Source organism: Pituophis catenifer, unplaced genomic scaffold (genome assembly GCF_029215685.1).
Source record: "Pituophis catenifer annectens isolate HBS135680 unplaced genomic scaffold, rPitCat1.0.hap2 SCAF_3, whole genome shotgun sequence".
Taxonomy (NCBI): Eukaryota; Metazoa; Chordata; class Lepidosauria; order Squamata; family Colubridae; genus Pituophis; species Pituophis catenifer.
In genome coordinates, this window is record NW_027256883.1 from 48,496,284 (window position 1) to 48,517,931 (window position 21,648).

General features: G+C 34.7%; 1 protein-coding gene across 5 annotated transcripts in view; it reads left to right on the plus strand.

Annotated features, from left to right (window-relative positions):
- Positions 1-21,648, plus strand: part of ZNF521 (zinc finger protein 521) — a 321,848-nt gene that overhangs the window by 148,393 nt on the left and 151,807 nt on the right. For all 5 annotated transcript variants that reach the window (XM_070940578.1, XM_070940579.1, XM_070940575.1 and 2 more), the window contains one exon: positions 13,752-13,836. In XM_070940578.1, coding sequence (XP_070796679.1) covers positions 13,752-13,836 — 85 coding nt within the window. The remainder of the gene's footprint in view (positions 1-13,751; positions 13,837-21,648) is intronic.

Here is a 21,648-nt window from a genome sequence, read left to right on the forward strand (position 1 = left end):
TTCTAGAAATTCCTGCTTGCTTATATATATAAAAAAGATTTTGACATATATTTACCACTGCTTCTAGTGAAATGTTCATATACAGAATTATGTTAGTTTTGGATCTTCTGTGTAATTAAGACCAAGAATGAAAAACATGGAGATCCTGGAAAAATCATCAAAAAAAGTTATTATTTTCGAAAGTGGATTGTAGAAATGCACTGGTAGGGCTTTTTTAAGGTGATACAGATTTATAAAATGTTAAAGAGCTGTATATGCTGTCTCAAAATCCTAAGAGCTTTTGCAAAATTTGCAATAGGCGTAAGTGTTGAAGGAGTATTCTCTAGTGACCACTTGCAAACTGTTACTTTTATTGAGCACAGCTGTTGCTGATTGTGGGTGGAAAGTAGTTGGTTTCTTGAATGCAATCTCATTGTTATAATATTGTGTGTTGTCTGTTAACATAACAGCTGGGTAAAAGCAGCAAATGAATATTACAGGGACAAAATATCAAATCAGCGTAATAGTGTGGTTGTGTTTGTTATAGTCAAGAGTGTATAAAAAAAGATTTACCAGACTCATAAGTCACTCATAATTGTTTAGGGAACATTTTGCAGGAACAACTAGGGAAGACATGAATGTATCAATAAGAGATGGCTGACTGTTAGGAAAAGAGTCAGTAGATGCCAAGACTCCAGGCAACCTAAATCCTCCTGATTTATAAGCAAAGTATGGGAGTAGGAGCACCCTTGTGGTCCATGTTTATACCTATGCATAATTTGTATGAAGTATTGTAGTTGAATTCGGTCTACTATTTTGCTCAAGTTCCTTTGGACTAATTTCTCCAATACACTAAGCCTTATTGAGTGAATGTGTAAACCATGGTTGAAATTGTATTCAAGGTGAAGTCAGAGGTGAGTTTCAGCAGGTTCTGACCAGCTCTGGAGAACCGGTAGCGGAAATTTTGACTAGTTTGGAGAACTGGTAGTAAAAATTCTGACTGGCCCTGCCCCCATCTATTCTTTGCCTCCCAAGTCCCAGCTGATCAGAAGGAAATGGGGATTTTGCAGTAACCTTCCCCTGGATTGGGGAGGGAATGGAGATAAACAGTATCCTTCCTCTGGAGTGGGGTGGGAATGGAGATTTTACAGTATCCTTCTCCTGGAGTTAGGTGGGAATGGAGATTTTACATTATCCTTCCCCTGCCACGCCCACCAAGCCATGCCACGTCCACCAAGCGGCACCCACAGAACCGGTAGTAAAAATTTTTGAAACCTACCACTGAATGAAGTGCCTTAATACAAATCTATAACCATGCCTTGCTGCATCTTATCTTAACTGAACTTGGTTCAGGCATTAATTGACTGGAAAAACAAAGCAACAGTACCTTCATTGTTCTTCCTTTGCTTTCTGTCTTCCCTGGGGCATAGGAGAGTCATTTTTAAAACAAAGACTGGGGACACATTAAACTTTCCCCACTCTGCATACCTTGGATCCATAGGTTCTCAGACTTCCAGATTGCAGAGATTGAGCATCTTCTGTCCACATTTTAATATTAACTATGATACTATGCATACTATTCATTATAATTCATTATATTGTGATTGGCTCCATAAGGCTTAAACTCCCTATTTATTGTTATTCATTTCCTAATTATATATTTTAATCCATACACCTGCCTCTTGCCCAGGTAAGTCTTAACATATCAATTTCAGGCAAGCCATGACTGCCATATGTAAATTTAAGTTCTGTTTTAGATTTCCTAATGTTCTGGTGCACTGGTTAGTTTGATTTATAATTTTAATTTGTATGAGGGTACATACATAAGCAAAAGTTTCCTGCAGGGGTTAGCAAAAGTTGACTATTTTGGACTAGCTGCTGTGCCAGTATCTTCCATATTCTCCTTCCCTTAGCATATCTGAAAGAGGGTTATTTTCATGAGCTGACAAGTGGGGCTTATTGTTCCAATCCAATTTAAGATTCCTTTTTTAATCTATTTATAATTATCCAGATCTTCCTAGATAGCATATCATTAATTCTTATGCATCAGACTGTTGTATATTATGTGTATTCTCAATTATGTTTGCCTATATACTTGTTTTAATTCTTTATTTGTGTTTGTGATACACACTAGTGTTGTTGTGTGGAATAAATTGTAGTGGTCTGATATTTAAGATTATCTATTTTTAGATTTTGCAACTTTTGCATATGCTCATAAACCAATTAATTTCATTTCTATAGTAAACAGGAATGTTTATAATAATTCACATAAGCAATTACATTTTGATTTTAAGCATTTTTAAATATAAAAATTTTAAATACATTTTATGTCAAAGTTACAGAGCAAAATCTGTTTTGATGGAATTAAATTGCAGTTATGTTGCAATGTCCTAAAAGGTTCATATAGTGAATAAATAAATTCTTACATATGTTAAAGGCATGATCTAACAACTCATACAAAAATTTAGAATAATCTTTTTTCAACTGTTAATGTTCATTTATTCAATTTGTATACTGTCTAACTCTATTGACTTTGACCAAAAAAGAACAATGTTATATGTGATGGATTGTTTAGTCAAAAAGTATTTTCAGTTGCTGTATCTTATTTTCTTCCAGGACTACTATGTGTTACTCTCTGATTTACTATGGCAGTCTTGGATTTCAGAAAAAAAATATGTAGATCATACAAGCCCTGAAGTCTGGTGGGAGAAGACAAAAAAATTTGTCATTTCCTGATCTAAGATGGGTTTGAGGCCACAAGTATCATCCTTATGTTTTCCAAGTATTTGTTAAAAAGAATAGCAAAATAAAAATATATTATAGGAACTTTCAAGTGGATAGGGCATTGCAATTAAATAGAGATTCAATTTCTAAGAGTAGAGAAAGCTAACATGGTATTTACTAGGTATTCTGAATTTAGTGACCATAGTCCCCAGCCAACTAGCATGACCTTCAGCAAGCACAAGGTAATTTACTGATGTAATACTACATCTAATATATGTGTGGTACAGGAATATATGTTATGTATGTTGGTCTCAAATGATTTAAGAGTCAGAATAAGAGCAAAAGAATTGTCTGGAAAAAAAAGTAAACATGGCTATATGCTACGGTATTGCTGCAAGATATAATCACAAAGACTGTGATTACTTTTTAGTCCATGTAATCTAGTCTCTTGCTCAATTCAGAACACCTGTACCTAGATTATTTCTAACAGATGGATCTCCAGTATGTGTTAGAATATATCTAACAAAAAAAATCCTTGTTTCCAATAATCTAGTCTATGGACAAAACTGTTCTTGTATTGTTTCTTTTAACTTTCAGTTAAAATGTATCCTTTTGAAATTAAGGTTGTTTGCAGCAAATCATAATTTCAGGAAAATGATGAAAAATGGGTTATGACATTGTATTCAAGCTCTTCTCTTTATGAACTTGTGTACGATGTTGCAATGCAAGTACAAAAGTAGCAGACTTATTTCCTGACTTTATGACACACATTTAAATCAGTTGTCGCTCCTACAGTTATTACGCTTGAAATCTTTGTTTGTTAAATATACTAACTGGAGACCCAATCAACATTTATAATTTGTTTGCAATTACAAATCTGCCAATTGTAAATTCAGGCTGAATTTCTCTGCATATGCATCACCAAAGCGCTTGAGAATCAATCTCTCCCTCCATCTCTCTTTCTCTCTCTCTCTCTCTCTCTCCCTCCCTCTCTCTCTCTCTCCCCCCCTTCCTCCCTCCCTCCCTTCGTCTCTGTATAAACCTTGTGTGATGTGATGTCATGCATTAAGATGCATTTGCATTTCAGGGAATTATTTTATCTACTTTTTCTTTATTGGAATAAACAGGCATGGAGTCCTAAGTATCATTTGCTTTAAGATTTAGGTGCTAATCTAATGCTATTCTCAAGGAAATGGAAGAGCCAGTGTGATATAGAGAGTAAATGTAGGATGAAAAGTGGAGAGACTAAGATTCTATCTTTTACAAGAGGCAACTGGACTTCCTGGTTTTTCTTTGAAGACATTTCACTTCTCATCCAAGAAGATTCATCAGCTCTTGGATGAGAAGCGAAATGTTTTCAAAGAAAAACCAGAAAGTCCAGTTGCCTCTTGAAAAAGCACCCTTGGGACAACCATGACCTGGATAACTGAGAATCTCCATAGACATTCTATCTTTCAGTTACCCATGAGTCTTACTACATGTTTTGAACCAATACTTTTCAGTCAGCTTATCAGGCTCATAGGGTTGTTGTTCTGAGGATAAAATAATAAGTGTATCATCTTGGACTTTTAGAGCAACGATGGGATAATGGATGGATGGATGAATGAATCGAAGGGGGAAAGGGAGGGAGGGACTATATTCTTGAAGGCCATATTGTATAAGATATTGCATGATAAATGATAAATGATGAATGCTTATTTTATACAAATAAAAGCTACAGTGTTACTGTAGATAATCAACATTTCTAATTACAAAGAATTCCAAAATTGTAGTCGGAAATAGGTTGATATGGAACACCTATTCCTTCAGAATATTTTTTTTTAGTGTTATTTGGTCAAGATAGATATGTCTAACTCCAAAATTGTCTGTTTACTTTCAAGTATCCAGGTGTCAGTCAGTCCCATTATTAAGTAGTATTCTACTCATTGTTCACTTGACTTCAAGCATGAGCAAGGAATGAGGGATAGATTATATCATATGTACTCTTAAGAGTAACTTAAGTTACTTAAGAATAACTTTGTTACAGATAAAAAAGACATTTAACAAGAATATGTTGGCACTATTCTATGATCGTTATCCACCAGTTATTCAGAATTTCTAATGGATGCAGCAGTATCACAGAGGTGTGGTTAGCAATGAAAGCAGGGGTGAAATGCTCCCGGTTCAGACCGGATCGCCCAGTCCGGTAGCGATGGCGGCGGGTGATTCAGAGAACCGGTAGCAAAAATCCCTGCGCCCCCCCCCCCCCCCATGCCCAGCTGAGCTGGGCAATCATTAGAGGCTGGTTTTTTTTTTTTTTTAACTTTTAAAAGCATTTTTTCTACAACCTCTTCAGCCGAAGAGACTGTAGGGAAAAAAATGCCTTTAAAAGCCTCTGGAGATCCCAGCTGAGTTGCCTGATCGTCAGAGGCTTCTACAAGCATTTTTTTCTGCAACCTCTTCGGCCGATGAGGTTGTAGAAAAAATGCTTTTAAAAGTAAAGAAAAAAAAAAGTTGGCCACGCTCATCCAGTCACATTACCCCTACCACCAACCCACGCCCACAGAACCGATAGTAACAAATTTTAGATTTCACCCCTGAATGAAAGGCTTAACACTGTGCCACTGTTCTGCTATGTTCATATCTGTCTTGCATGCACAGGCTATAAGAATATATAATGTTTCAGATTTGATTATTCAAAAGGTTTTGTGGTTATATAACTATGGACAAGTGAGCTTGATAAATGCAGAGATAAAACTTACCTCAATCAAAATCAAATTAAAAGTTTGCTTCCAGGTGAACAATTTATTTTACTGGAGTTATAAGTAAAGATTTAGAAATAATGAATTAGTTTATCTTTCCCAAAATCTTTTTTTTTTTTTTGGAAGGATAAAATATGAACTGGATTTCATGTAGTTAATAGAATTAGTCTTCAACTTACGACCGTTGGTTTAGCAGCTGTTCAAAATTACAGTGGCACTGGGAAAAAAAGTGACTTACGATCATTTAAAACCATTGCAGCATACCCGTGGCAACATGATCAAATCGAGGCACTTGGCAACTGGCATGTATTTATGACAGTTGCAGAGTCCTGAGGTCACATGATCTCCGTTTGCGACCTTCCTAGCCAACTTTCAAAAACAAAGTCAATGGGAGAAGATGATTCTCTTAACCACCTGATTCAATGAATAACAGCAGTGATTTGCTTAATCATCATGGCAAAAAAGGTTGTCACACTGAGCGTGATTCATTTAACATCTTCGTTGTTTAGCAACTGAAATTCGGATCCTAATTGTGGTTGAAAGTCAAGAACTATCTGTATGCAATGCAAACCCAAGGAAGGGGTGTTTTGGTCTTAATGAAAAAGATCCCAATTTGCCCATTAGCCCCTAACAAGTTAGAGCTTTCTCCATAAGAGTCTTTTGAGCTTGGTTGTTTTCTTGAAGATGTTTCATTATCCAAAGTAGGTAACATCATCAGTGCTGGTAACATCATCAGTTCTTTCTCCATTGCAGTGTTCTGTATGGGGAACACCTAACCCAAATAAACCATTAGTACAGAACAATAGGTACTATTTGTTTAGACATATTCCAATCTACTTGGAAAGCATCAAACTTAAAGCAGTCAGCATTAGACAGTTTATGCAAACATTTAATTGCAAATAGTTTTTAATGATCCATCTTATTTCCCCTCCCTTTTTATTTTTTTAGAATTAATAGACTACATTTTATTCTTGTGTTGGTTTTCTTAAACTGCTTTAAATGTCACTCAGAATAAAGGGATGGCCAGGGTTCAGCTGAATATTTTAAATTTGGCTACATGAAGGCAAAGACAGCTGACTGAGAGTGAGCACTTCCTGGTTTGGTCATAGAATGACTCCAGGCAATCAGAACCCCAATTATCTTCACTTCAAAGTGATGACAGGAACAAATAACTATGCTTCATTTTTACTGAAAAATCATGAAAAGTACAGGCATTTTATGCAGTTTTCCTGCACTGAGGAATTAGTTCTTTCATCATTGGCTAATAGCTTTCCTTGTTAATGTATTGGTAATGATCAGATGACAAAATGGAGTGATACAAAGCAGTGACAGCTGAAACAATAATTAAAAAGTGACTCATTTTTACAAATGTCTATGACAGGTGTGTCAAACTGGATTTCATTGAGGGCCACATCAAGGTTGTGTTTGATCTCGGGACCAGGATGGGCGTGGCCAGGGTGGGTGTGGCCAGCTCGATGTCACTCATGTTGGGGTGCCTGTGGTGGACACTCAGTTTTCAGCTGCGACGGCCTCCTGCAACCCTCTGCCAATGAAAACAGAACGGAGCTCCTTTTTCACTAGCAGAGGCACTGTGGTAAACACTGTCCTTTGCTGTTTCCAGGGTGGCCTTGGAGGCCAGATCTAAGCACCTCATGGGCTGGATCCGGTCCCCAAGCCTTGAGTTTGACACCCCTGGTTTATGAGTATCTTAATAACCATTGAACCAGCAATTCCTTTGTGAGACATTAAATGATGCTAAAACAGAGATACCACCTAAGCTGTTTGAGTTTATCTTACACTGTTTATGAGTACCTTCTTGTCACTTATCAGGCTACCTGCGCCATTTTACTTTATTTATATGTATTCATTTTTCTGTTAAAACTTTAGGGAGGTAGTGTGCTGCAAAGCAAAGTGTGAAATGCAGTTAGTATATCTATCAATTCGTCACTTGGATCTGAGAGGCATAATTAAAAGATAAACTGGTAGGTGACTGCAGCCCAATGCTTTGTTTGGATGTTTATATTCTAGCCCAGTAAAGAAAGCTGAAGGTAAACTGAGGTGTTAAAGGATATCCTGGGAGCCTAAAGATGCACAGCAAAAAGCAGTCTTTCCAATTTTGATGTTTTATAATTGGCCATGTTCCAAAATGCAATAATTTTGTAAGAGTGGTCAATGTGCTTTATACTGTTTTACTTCTATATATAATTGAAATTGATATATTGGAAAGAATCTCAAACATTTACACAAATAGATCAATTATCCTAAAAATTACATTTTTTCAGTTAATAATAATTAATAAATTATTATTAATTAATAAACACCTAGAAACTTTAAGATCTTATAAAATGACTCAGTGTCTCTAAAACAAGAACATCCTAGAAATGTTGTTTGACTGTTTTGATGTACATCCACATGCATTGAGAAGGAAGCAACATACATGATTTACCAGGAATTTAAAAATCATTAGAAACAGAAAAGATTAGGTAATTAAAATATAAGTAGTTAAAGCATAAGCATCAATTTTCAAAAGCAAAACAATATTAAGGATCTATTCAAAATGAACAATCTTCTGAGATCAGATTTTTAAAAATATATTTAAAAATATAGACATTAACTGATTTAAGAAGTGAAAAACAAAATTTAAGTAAATTAACAAAAGAAGTAAATAATTCAGGCTGGTTTTATTTTATCGCTTCTACTCTAAACTGATGCATGAGCTGTGGTGATGCAGTGGTTAAAATGCAATACTGCAGGCTACTTCTCCTGACTGCTGATGATTGCCAGCAGTTTGGCAGTTCGAGTCTCACTGGCTCAAGGTTGACTAAGCCTTTCATCCTTCCAAGGTCGGTAAAATGAGGACCTAGATTGTTGAGGGCAGTATACTGACTCTGTAAACCACTTAGGGCTGTAAAGCACTGTGAAGTCGTGTATAAGTCTAAGTGCTGTTGCTATATCTTGAGGTGAAGAGGTCTAACTGTGGGCAGTGGATTAAGATGGTACACAAATGCCCTTCACAGAATACATATTTATTTCCTAGTATATTCTAATCACCAAATTAACAGTTCCAGTGAACAGTTCCAATTTAAAAAAAAAATTCTAGAGAGGAATAAAGTTTCAGCAACATTCACCTGGGCGAGTTTGGAATTATTATACACCTTTGTACCTTTAGTTGAGTTGAGTTGAGTTGAGTTGAGTTGAGTTGAGTTTAGTTTAGTTTAGTTTAGTTTAGTTTAGTTTAGTTTAGTTTAGTTTAGTTTTATTTGATTTGTATACCGCCCTACTCCCGAAGGACTCAGGGTGGTGAACAGCCACAGGATAAAAAACAAATACAAAATTTAAAACTGAATAAAATCAAATTAAACAATTTGGCCGAAGACAGATTTAAAACATCCCAATAAATCAGTACTGTTTATGACATTACCTCCTATCTGAATAAATATAGGCAGAATACTTTGGGATTCAGTATCTCTTTCCATACATCATACTATTCCCTTTCAGCTTAAGCAACATTATGCAGAGTGCAAAAACATAAGCCAAAGAAATTAAAGGCATGAAATTAGAAAAAGAAAGAATTAGAACTACTTTAATATAATTTATCAAGTCTCTCCACACTCCATTTTTTTCCCACCATGGCCACATCTTTCTTCATATACTGTCCTTTATGGTTTAATTTTCTCATTTCTCTCTTTTTTTAAGACCTCACCTACTCCATCCAACTGTGAATTTTTGGTTTTTCCATTATTCTCAGCCCACTTACTCTTGGAATTATATTTGTATAATTGAATCTTGTTCATACTCAAACCACCTCAACAAATTTCCTTCCTGTTAATAGTACTCTTTTGCATTCAGTCCACATTTATTCACTGACTCTTCATTCTTGACCGAGTCTCTTCTACTTTTCACCTAAATAGTTTCCCCTGCCTTCTACACAATACTTCCCATGCTATCAATTTAGGGTGACCTTGTGCACTCTTATTTTCACACATATAGAGACCTTCATGTGTGGATTTGAGTATTAAAGCCACAGATTGTATTCAGAAGAGTGTTGTGCCTAGCATGTACATATATTTCAGAAAGTGAAATATACTTTCTTCTTCATAAATAGAGAGCTGTTGGCTCAAGCACCTCTTCAGTTCCAAAGCAACAGATTCTAGTTTCAAGACTTTTATTTTATTTATTATATTAATTTTGTATTTTATTTTATTATTTCATTTTATGTTATTATTTTTCTTTTGTTCAATTGTATTTGATTCTTGGAGACTGCTCATGCCTTAACCACTACACAAACTAGTTCTACATGCATAGAAATTAAGGAGAAAAAGGGACATTTTCATTGTTACAGCCTATGACATCTGAATTGGTGGATTGTCACAGTAGTATATTATGGAAATAAAGAAAGAATATGAATTTTCCCTTCATTCTTGATCCAACATCATCTTATTTTTACACACACACTGCATAAGTATCCTATTCTCACTTCATTCAACTTTTATGTTTCTTTTGACATAATAAATGTTACATAGGAATTTAGCTCCAAGGAGATGGCCCTTACTTTCATATTCAGTTGGGTTAGTGGCTTCAGCCATACCAATGTAGAGGGGCTACTGCCTGTCTCAAAAAGGCAGCAGCCCAAGTTTAGACAGTGAGCAGTCATATCTCAGTTTGAATCATCAACAATAAAACATTGATGACTTCAAATATTTTTTAAAAATCAAACATTCACTCATTCACACCAACTTCTATACCTTTTGTCCATAGTTCAGTTTTTTTTTTGTTTTTTTTTTAATTTGATTTATATGCCGCCCTTCTCCGAAGACTCAGGGCGGCTTACAATGTGCTCAGCAATAGTTGAGTTGATGAGGATGTCAGCTACCAAAGTACAGATGGACAATCCATCAAATGGAGTCTACCAATAGATATCTGTATAGCTAGTGGGTGATTGACAGAATTCAACATGTCTCCCTGCTGGTGGAAGCAAAAGAGTTCCCTAATTTTCCAGAGGATTAATGTTGATGAGGCAGCATGGACCCCATTGTTACTTGAACAAGAAGACAGGAAAACCCCAGATGAATCCACCAAACACATATTAGGGTACATATTAAATCAAGTACTGTAATTTGATAGGGACAAAGAAACCATGCTCTTCCACTGTTACTGTACGTACACAGAGTATCTATGGTGAATTTTGAGAATTCTTTATTTATTAAATTTTTATGCCACCTATGGTATCTCCCTTGTAACTCTGGACAGTTTATAGGTTTATAAAACAAATAGAAACATAATTAAAATATTAAAACTACACAGATTAAGATTTTAAAAACCATATGTTAAATCAAGATCAGCTCAGATTGAAGAGAGAATGCTTTCCTGCTGCACAGTTTTCCAAGACACTGATTTTCTTACTCTAATCTTTCTAAAATCCTAAGGAAAGTCTCCTTTCTAATAGATTGGTAACATGCTACATTATGATGACTAATGATAGAGCTCCACCAGTGCTATGGAACGGTGGTCCCTTGAAGAACAGATGCATTTTCTGTTTTCTGATTGATAAAGGCAGTTATTTTCTGACAGATTTTTGCTTTGCCAAGTACTTGATGCTTTAAATAAAAACTGTCTTTTACCTGTGATCCTTTCTTCTGCTGTACATTTCTTGAATGTATTGTTTAATAAGCTATTACGATGTTAAATTTTTATAAGCAGCTCTAAAGCCCTAGAACAGCAGGGGGGAAAAATCTTTATTAGATGAATAAATAGTCTCGTTCAAACTACTAGAACAAGTTAGTCATAACTACTTTAAATGCCACTGCTTTCACAGGCAGTTTGTTATAACTAACTTTAAATGAATTGGTGCTTTTGAATAAATAACAATGAATGCATTGCAAATCTAATTTCAGTTTAATTTTACCACCAAATGGGCCTGTTATTTACTCTTTAAATATAATAAGATGGACCTAAATATTGATTTTAGGTAGAAAAATGCAGGCGTATTCTATTAAAGTTGTATCTGAAACAGACTTTAAGCACCAACTTTCTCAGAGCTCTGTTATGGTAGCATCCAGATGCTTCTGATGCTGAGATTCAGACCAACATACACAGTGTAAGAGTCTCCCTTTTAAAAACATTTCCCCTTAGAACTAGTTAGAAAATATTTCTTGCTCCCAGATGATCAGTACTAAACCAGCATATATATGGTTTATTAGCTTAGCCTTAGCATTATTCCTGATATGTGACTTTACCAAAGCAAAAAAAAAAAAAATTTTTTTAACTGAATGCCTGGCCTTTTTTCTCTCATTAGAATAATAAAACATAGGACATGTCAGCAACTGACAAGAAAAATAATGACATATGAATACAATGACACAATGCTAAAGTATTTTTTATTCTTTATTCAAAGCTTAATGATAAAGGCAAAAACATATTTGACTAAGAAAGAAAAATACGTGATCACTTATTAGATTCTTCAGATTTATCTAACAAAAGAGGATTTAAAAAAAAAAATCACAGAAATGAAAAGTTATTTTGGCAGTGCTATTAATCAAACACTAGTATTGCTTACATTTCAAAAGGTTCTTAAATATCAACTTTTAAGTCACCAGTACATTTAACTAGTCTCATGTCAATCAACCTATATTTTTAAATTATAAAATATGCTGCTGAAACATACACTTAACTTAAATTACATTAAGCAAGTATATGTTAGTTTGATGTATTTTGGTGGATTATTTTTCTATAATAATAACCTTCTTTTCTGCATAATGTAATTTTCATATACTTGCAGGTATTTGGAATAAAAAATTAATATTTGGTAAATGAAAGTGAATCTTTAAATGTACTAGGAACTCTTAAAAATTCATGCAGTCTGTTAGGAAATGTAGTTTGATATGTCAAGGATTTTCTACTAATGAAGATCAACAATTTTTAAAGAATCAATTTTATTAATTCTAATTTTAATTAAATGAAATACATTTAAGAATGAGATGTTTTGATCCCAGTGGATATAAAATCCAACTTAAGTAAAATAGCAGAACACATTAAATAATCAGCCTTATTAAAAATGACCTTAGTTTTGTTCTCAGAAAGTAATTCAACAATATATCTGTCTACATAAACATCATTGGAAATCACTATAAATCCATAATGTACGATATTGATCATTTTTCTATTATCTTAGATCAAATGCTGTTTACTATTTTGCTACTTTTATATTTTTTACTTAAGTTGCTATCAATCAAATATGAGCTGTTGCTTAGTTAGAAATATGTTAGGATAGCAATAATGACAATAAAAACCCTAAAAAATAAACAAGAGTCCTGGATATGTTCCCACAATATAATTATTTTATATTCTTTTAGAAGAAGACCTTAAACATTTTCTGTATTGTGGAACAATACAATGCATTGTATTAAAAGAATATTCCTCTAAGTTTGCAAATAGTTGTAGAATGTTATAAGCAGGTTTATTGGTAAATAGCAGTGTTTGTGGATTCTTCTGCATAAGATTCAATATCTTTCTTTCTTTCTTTCTTTCATTCATTCATTCATTCATTCATTCATTCATTCATTCATTAAGTCATTCATTGACTCACTCATTCATTCACTCATTTGGTTACTTCATGACTCTGAAAGGCTTACCATTAAAACCTAACACCAAAAAACACAGAATACAATACAACCATACATATAGTTCAAATCCTAAACCATATTGTGCAAGACCAGTAATGCACAAACAGTACAACCATTTTAAGGGCTCTACACCACTCTGATCCCCACGCCAGATAGCAAAGGCCAACAAGGTCAAGGCCAGCTGGCTGGGGAAGGGTGGACAGAAAATGAGGTTCCATAGGTCAGGTGCCTCAGATACTATTACTGCCTAAAACTATAATACAAGCTATTAATACTTATATTTTATTGAGATTTAATCCCCATAGCAGTTAAGGAAATCAGTTGTTATATTGGGAGTAGAACATAAGCCATAATACAGTTTGTATTAAGATAGATGAAAAATTATATTGAGAATATTCAATTTGCTGTGCTGTAGCTTGCTGTACATAATTGCTTGGCAAGCTGGTCATTTTAAAGAGGTGTCAAATGGTGATGAGCATATTACTCCTCTGTTTTCGTGAAATTTTGAATAGTTGAAGAAATCTAAAATTTTCTTTTTATCACCTGGATGATAACATGAGTAATAAATGATTCTGCATTAATATATTAAAATGGCTTCATATCATCTTGGTATTTTTTCACATAAATGTTGAGAGTGAGAATGTACAAGTTCCTTCATTAAGACCTTCACCCTTGTTTTCTCTAGAAAAAGACTTATCAGTGCATCAAGTGCCAGATGGTTTTCTACAATGAGTGGGATATCCAGGTTCATGTTGCAAACCACATGATTGGTGAGTGAAGTACTAAATCTTATTGATGATAGACTGTTCTCCTAGATGTATTCATCATTGCCTCTAAAATTAAATTGAGTTAAGGAGAAATTAATTGTATAACCGTCAATGATTTACCCAGGTGTGATAATTTTTTTAAAAAAATATTATTAGGCCTGATAAAGCATTAGCATGTTTTATTTTCTGCAAGGGCTAGTTTAGACTTCTGCAGAGAATCATATACTACTGCCAGTCAAAACACAGGTGATTAACAAATTAAACTTCTAATCATTTTTGCATTATTGAAAACTAACAGGAATGGTTAATGAACTGGTTGTTAGCTTTCCACAGAGTTTTAGGCAGGTTTTAATTTCAGAAATTATTATGATAATGACACAACTGAGTGCTGCTCAAGTACCTTGGTACCAACAACAAAATTGGTAAATTTTGTGACTAACAAACGTAAATAATTCAATTGGTCATAAAATAAAGAGTCTATGTAATACTTGAACAGCCTGAAAACCCTCTAGAACAGTATTCAAGAAAATGAAATAATATATTTAATTAAGAAAATAACTAAGATCTGCTATAAATAATACTCAAAATATGTAATCAGCATTTTTAACGATAATTTTCTTTAGTATTTCCACAAGGTATGGAATTGAAAATTTAAAATGTACTTAGAATATATAGCCTATAATCAAAATTACATCAGATTAAAACCTTGGCATGCTATTGTCATGATAATACATAAATGCTAATCTTAATGTTAATGAGGACATGGGATAAGTTGTGACTCCATATGTATAATACAAAGATTCTTATGCTTCTGTAGTAGATGATAAAGTATTTTGTTTCTCAGAGTCTGTAGCTCTATGAGAGGTCCTTGGTGCTCTCTTGAGCTTGGATGTTTTCTTGCAGATGTTTTATTATCCAAACTAGATTATTACTGATTATGTTATCTAGTTTGGGTAATGAAACGTATGCAAGAAAACAAGCAATTCAACCCTGAGTTACAAATATTCTCCTTTATTGAACTGTAGCTCTATATTACTCTATAGCTGTAGCAGCAGAATTTGTGTTAACGCCTATCAAAAAAGAGAAAGTAAGAAAATAATGGAAATAGTCTGGCAGCCATCTAGAAGCCTTTTTGAATTATTAATTAGCTTTTCACATGTAGATCAGTTTCTTTTGTTCAGACATCAACATAATAAACCTGTGAGATAACAAACTTATAAGATAGCTCATGATGAAAGTGTTTTATTAAAACCCATTCATTAAGATTTATAACTGGTCACGGTACTGATATTGGTTGATTATACCTAGTCTCTGAATCCAGCTGATATATGGCACTAGTTTTTAATCTACAATGCTCTGAACTTTCCAAGTAGTCTGTTCATAGTAAATTTTTCAGTACAAAGAAACTTAGTATGTAGATGCAATGTATGCGTCTGCCACCAATAGCCTCCCACCGGCCAGTTCGCTCCCATAGAGAGGGTCTCCTCAGGGTGCCATCGGCCAAGTTATGTCGGCTGGCGACACCCAGGGGTGGTGGCCTTCTCTGTGGGAGCCCCAGCCCTGTGGAATGAACTGCCCCCGGAAATACGTAAGATCTCCGACCTCCGGGTATTTCGTTGTGCACTCAAGACCCTGTTGTTCCGCCAGGCTGGGCTATCAACATAACAATTTTAAATTGGGTTTTAAATTTCTGGGGTTTTAAAATTTAGCCGAATTCATTTAATAATTTTAAACTATTTTAACTGATGTTGTTTTGTGTTTTTAATAGGCTGTACACCGCCCTGAGTCCTTCAGTAGAAGGGCGGTATAGAAATATTATTATTATTATTATTATTATTATTATTATTATTATTATTATTATTATTATTATTATTATTCAGACAGTTGACTGAATTTAGACTAAATGAGTACAAATAAATTATAAGATCTTTGAGAGAACTAGAATCATTCAAAAGGAAGACTGAGACATGGACATCCAGGAGGAAACTTTAACATGTCAGGGATAGGAACGAATACACAAAACCCTTCCTTTTTTTAGTATGCATCATCTGATTGTAAAAAAAAAAAAAAAACTATGGAGCTTCAATTACATTTTCTCACCCACTATCTTGATTTTTTTTATATCCCCTGTGAACATCAGGGAATATAGCACACTTAACCATCTCATATCTGCTATCTATAGAATATGCTTTGGTGTACCTTTTTCTTTTGGCCTTCCTCTTAATGTTTTAATTCTTACTTTACAAAGTTAAGAGTAACTTCCTTGAGTTTGAAAGTGAAAAATATATCACCTTATAGATGCTAACTTCTGAAAGGAAAAAAAAATGATGCATCTTTAGTGTAAAGTTGTTCATATTAAATCCAAATGCACCATTTCAACCATATTATGTATTAAATTATTTGTTGAAATAAATTTGGCAAGATTTGGTCAATAAAATTCATTAAGTGACCGGAGACCAGTGGTGGGTTCCTCCCGGTTCGGTCCAGTTCGGCCGAGCCGGTAGCGGTGACGATATGACGTCACCGAACCGGTTCCCCCCCGCCCTCCCACCCACCCACATTATTCTTACCTTTTATTTGGTCCCATCCCCAATCTATTGCTGCCTCCTGAGTCCCAGCTGATGACTAGAGGGAAAAAAACTGTTTAAAATCTTGCTGCGGGGCTTCAAAGGGCCATCCTACAGCTGATCAGTGTTAAAAGCAAACAAATGAGTCGGGTCGTAAGTACGAGGACTGGTCGTAAGTGTGAGGACCTTCCAGAAATGACTCTGACCAGCTAGCCACGTCCACCTAGTCACATGACATCCAAGCCACACCCACAAAATAAGCCACACCCACAGAACCGGTAGTAAAAAAATTTAGAACCCACACCTGCCGGAGACACATTCTATGTTTTAGCCATGTCTGCAAAACTAGCCTGAATATTTGGGATCATCAGTAATGTACCTAGGATATTTGTCACCTGAAGTGAACAGATAAATTTTTAAAACACACACACACACACACACACACACACACACACACACACACGCACACTGCTGAGAGCCAAGCTAGAAACTGTGAAACTATAAGTTCTTTTCCCACATCTGGTGTCCTTGGACCAGTCAATCTCTCTCAGGCCTAGGAAGAACACAAAAGCAAACTACTTCCAAAATCTTGCCAAGAGAACTGCGGGGGACAATCACTAGGAGTCAAAACTAACTTGAAGGCACATTTTTTTCTTCTATTACTGCTGTGCTGCTGCCAAACAGTTGCCCGACACATTGACACCAATGACTTTCTTCAGCACTCATTTCTAGCTGCCTCAAAATTAGCCTCCTTGTGTCTTTGGCAGAACCATCCTTACTGCAGGTACCTGGGGCAGACATCCTCCCTTCCCCCAAAGCAACACTGTATTGACTGAAGCCTTAAGATAATGCTTCATGGCATAATAGTTGAGATTGCACATTATGATAAACCAGTATCAAGCAGATCACATTAAGAATTACTGTATATCTGGCTTCTTATTTTTGCTAGAGAAATGTGACAATGTTGATATGCTGCCCTATCTTTATCCTATAAATTGCTTTCTATTTACAGATAAGAAATTTCATCCAATCTAGTTTTATTATGCTACCTGTGGGAAGAACCTAGACTGGTTTTTTTTTAATAGTAGTGCCCAAATATGCTATACTACTACCATGTTAGTGTGAATTGTACTGAGGTAACTGATCACTGTGGTTTGGAAGATAAAACCTTTTCTGGAATTTAATGCATGTATGAATTTAATCTTTTTTAATACTACTCACATGTAGTTATTTTAGAATAAGAGCAATAACAGCAGTACAGTTCCAGATATAATTTACCATGACTTTCAAGTATTCCATTCTTGTTTGTTCAACAGCTCCACATCCTTATACAGTTCTGTTCAATGTCTCAAAAGAACTTGTACATTGTTAGCTATGCTTTAGATTTTCAGCCTCCAAGAAATGTCAGGTGATGGGATATAGGAACAATGATGGAGTGACCAGTATCAACAAATGCATTAGATACTAAACATTCCCCAAACATATTGTTTATGGTCTCAAATATCTCTGTTGTATTATGTTAGAGGTTAAACTTGGCTTTTAGCCTAGGCAAAAATGTTTAATTTAAAGAAATACAGTGTGAAGTTCATTAAATGTTAACATCTATTTAGTCCAATGTTTCCCTGTTTACATCTTTTCATCTCGCTATAGTTATGGAGGATTCTAATCTTGCAAAAGGAATCTTCCCATGTAAATTGGGAGGTCTAACAGGTAAGTGTAGTTCCATAACTGCTTAGATTGTACAATTGTCAGATAATACTGAGTGATGGTGATAAACAACTATTTTATGATACTTTTTCAGTCCAATAATATTTGAGCAATAAAATCATTCCCCAATAAGTCCAATTTATAATTTTAGAGATATAGTTTTAATTGGACTTATTGGGGAATGATACTAGTATTATATTCTTTTAAGAGATTAATATATTCCAAACAGCCATAGGAGAATCTTTTCATGAAACTTAGTAAGCAAAACTGTATGTCACTAGCTGTATGAAACAGAAATTCATATTCACCACTGAAGGCTGATCAAAGTGACAAAAAAGGGATAGAGGTCATAACAATCCTAATAGTACATGTCTAGTCATGGAATTGTAGTAATAAAAATTATGTAAATTATGAAGGCTGATCAAAGTGACAAAAAAGGGATAGAGATCGTAACAATCCTAATAGTACAGGTCTAGTCATGGAATTGTACTACATAAAAATTATGTAGTATGGACTAAGTAATGGGATAAAACAAATTCTAAAAAAATCTTATCTGTATTTCTGTCTCCAGATTTGTTCTTTCAACAAACATGTTTGTCTTAGAATTAATAGATATATATTCTACCTAATATTTTATTTAAGGGCAAAAAAAAGCACCCTTTATGTAATGCACTTTAGTAATGTAAAGATGTTTCCAGTTACGCAAAGGCAAACTGAAACCATTACCATCTCACTGTGTGCATTTGAGGAGCAATGATTTTTCCCTCTGAAAATTAAGCTCAGTTCCAAGGTATCTAAACCAACTGTAATTAGGATTATGAATTAACCTGAAAAGAAAGTTTCTCCCTCAAATAATTTAGATTTAAAATAAGGGGGACACTATAGATTAACTGAAAATATGGCAATGGATGAAGATATTTTTTTCTGTTTTCATGCTACTGCTACTCTGTTTGCTTTGCTGGTTGTACTAATCAGGAGAAGTTTTTATACAGCTTTGTTTTTACACAGAATGAAAAAAGAATCTAAGTTAAAACCAGCAGTTTAGCTCATTCTTCATCCAGTTCATATGTGCCAGTAGAAACCCATATTTACTTTTATTTCTCTTGATGTGTATATTTTGTGAAAACCTTGCATATTGTATAAATAATACTTATAATTAAAATGATTGATTGATTGTGGGTGATCAAGTCAGTGTTGAATTTTCTACATTATTATCTGTCTTTAACCTGGTCTTTTAAGTCTTTTAATGATACACTTATCACACTCTAATTTGAGTCTATCCATGCTGCTGGTCTTCCTGTTCTTCTCTTTCTTTTCACCTTTTCAGCCATGCTGGCGCAGTGGTTAGAATGCAGTATTGCAGCCTAATTCTGCTGACTGCCGATTGCGAGCAGTTTGGCAGTTTGAATCTTACTGGTTCAAGGTTGATTCAGCCTCCCATCCTTCCGAGGTCGGTAAAATGAGGACCCAGATTTTTGGGGGCAATATGCTGACTCTGTAAATTGCTTAGAGAGGGCCATAAAGCACTCTGAAGTGGTATATAAGTCTAAGTGCTATTGCTATTGCTATTAGCTGTGTGTTCATATAGTATCTCCAAAGTATGATAGTTTGTTCTTTGAAAGAAGACTAAGTTGATTTCTTCAATGGTTCACTTCTTTCTTTTCTTGGTTGCCCATTATATTCTTAGGAAGTTTCTCCAACAACAAATTACAAAAGGATCAATGTCTTTCTATTCCGTTTCTTCAAAGTACCACTTTCCTTTGCATAGTGTCACAGAGAATCCAATTGCTTGCCATATTCTGATATTTGTAGGAAGATATAGAGACATCATAGTATCTGGATATCTTTTCCAAGGCCTTCATGACTATTCTACCAAGTGCTAATCTAGGTATTTCTTGATTATTCATTCCTTTACTATTGATGGTTAATCCTAAAAGGCAGAAACGATCTACCACTTCTGTATCTGTGATTTTTTAGGTTGGGTGTGGTTCTCACTCAAGGCGCAAATAATCAGGCTCAAATTACCCTACTTCAAATACAGTATGCAAAAATCTAACTCCAATAGTAAAGATCATCATCATCATCTTTATATTTAATCTTAGCCCATTTTTTTCACTGTAATCTTTCACTTTTATTACTAGAACTTGCAGATTCTTTGCATTTTTAGCTATCCAAGTAGTGTCATCATCTTAGGGAAGATTATAGATTTTCTTATATTGGTTTTAAAACCACACTCATCTTCTTTAAATTCCGCTTCTCTTAATATATATTCCACATGTATGTTAAATAAATAATGGGAAAATATACAGCCTTGTCTCCTGTGCCAACCTGGAGCCAGTCGATGCAAATGATGGATGTAGATAATTTAGTAGATGTCATAATTCAGTATCACATATAAGTCTGGTAGTTTCTGGTAATTGGCTTATGTAGAAAAAAAATGATACTTTATTTTTTAAAGTCGAATTTAATTTCTGATGAAATAGTAGCCAAAGAAATACATTCTCTTTTGATTTTAATGTTTTTAAAAAAACTACCGTACTTTTTAATACTGATATTTTTCAGTAACTTAATAATATTGGACTATAAATACAGAATTCCAGGATGATCTTTTATCTCATCTATTTGTCATTTGCTTCATGAAATGCTGAGGGGAAAAAATGAAGTCTGCTTTGTTTAATACTACAGAAAGTTACCCTCGTGTGGGCAATGCTGGCTTATTTGAAAAGCTCATAAAGGGTTTCTGCCTGGACCATACAAAAGGCATACTTTCTCTTTAATAGCCATCTGTACAGGAGAGTTGAGAAGTGGGCCAGGTCATCTCTCCTCAGCTGTCATGGTATTAACGTAGGTAATGGAGCAAACTCTGTGTTCTGCTGGGTGTTGTTTTTCATAGATGTTCATCGATTTGCAGATAATTCTATTTTTTTCTTAGAGTTATAGAGCTAGAGCTAGAGTTCTTAGAGAATAACAAGCACCAAAACATTTTGAATGACTTTATCTCTGTTGATTTCTAATATAACTTTGGTCTAAAAAATAGTGTTACACCTACTGTGCAGATGGCTGCATGATTTGTAAACCAGCCAAAACATTTAAACAAATGTGTGATCTGGGGATAGATTAAATAAAGGATAAAACGGAATGTGGACCACAAATTCTAATAATCAGATGATTCTAAGTTCTGTGCAGTGTGCAAAGACGACAACAGTGACAGCAAGGAATGATTGCCAGGCCAGCAAGGAGCCTAACAGAGCACACGATGGAGCCTGTGGCCTAGTCAGCCTCAGTTTGCAAGCTGCAGATTTGCTATACAGCTGGCAGCTCTGTGTGGGGACATCAGATAAAACTTATGTAAAATGAAGTGTTACTGCTTAGCATGAATTTGTACGAAGAGGGGATTTGCTGACTATAACTGAAAACTGATTCAAAGTGGCAGTGAAGCAGATAGTAAATAGGTATAGGTTTAAAGGATCTGCACAATTTAACAAAAAATAATTACAGTGGCTCAAAAAAGACATATACTAGTGTAAACAGTTTGCCATTC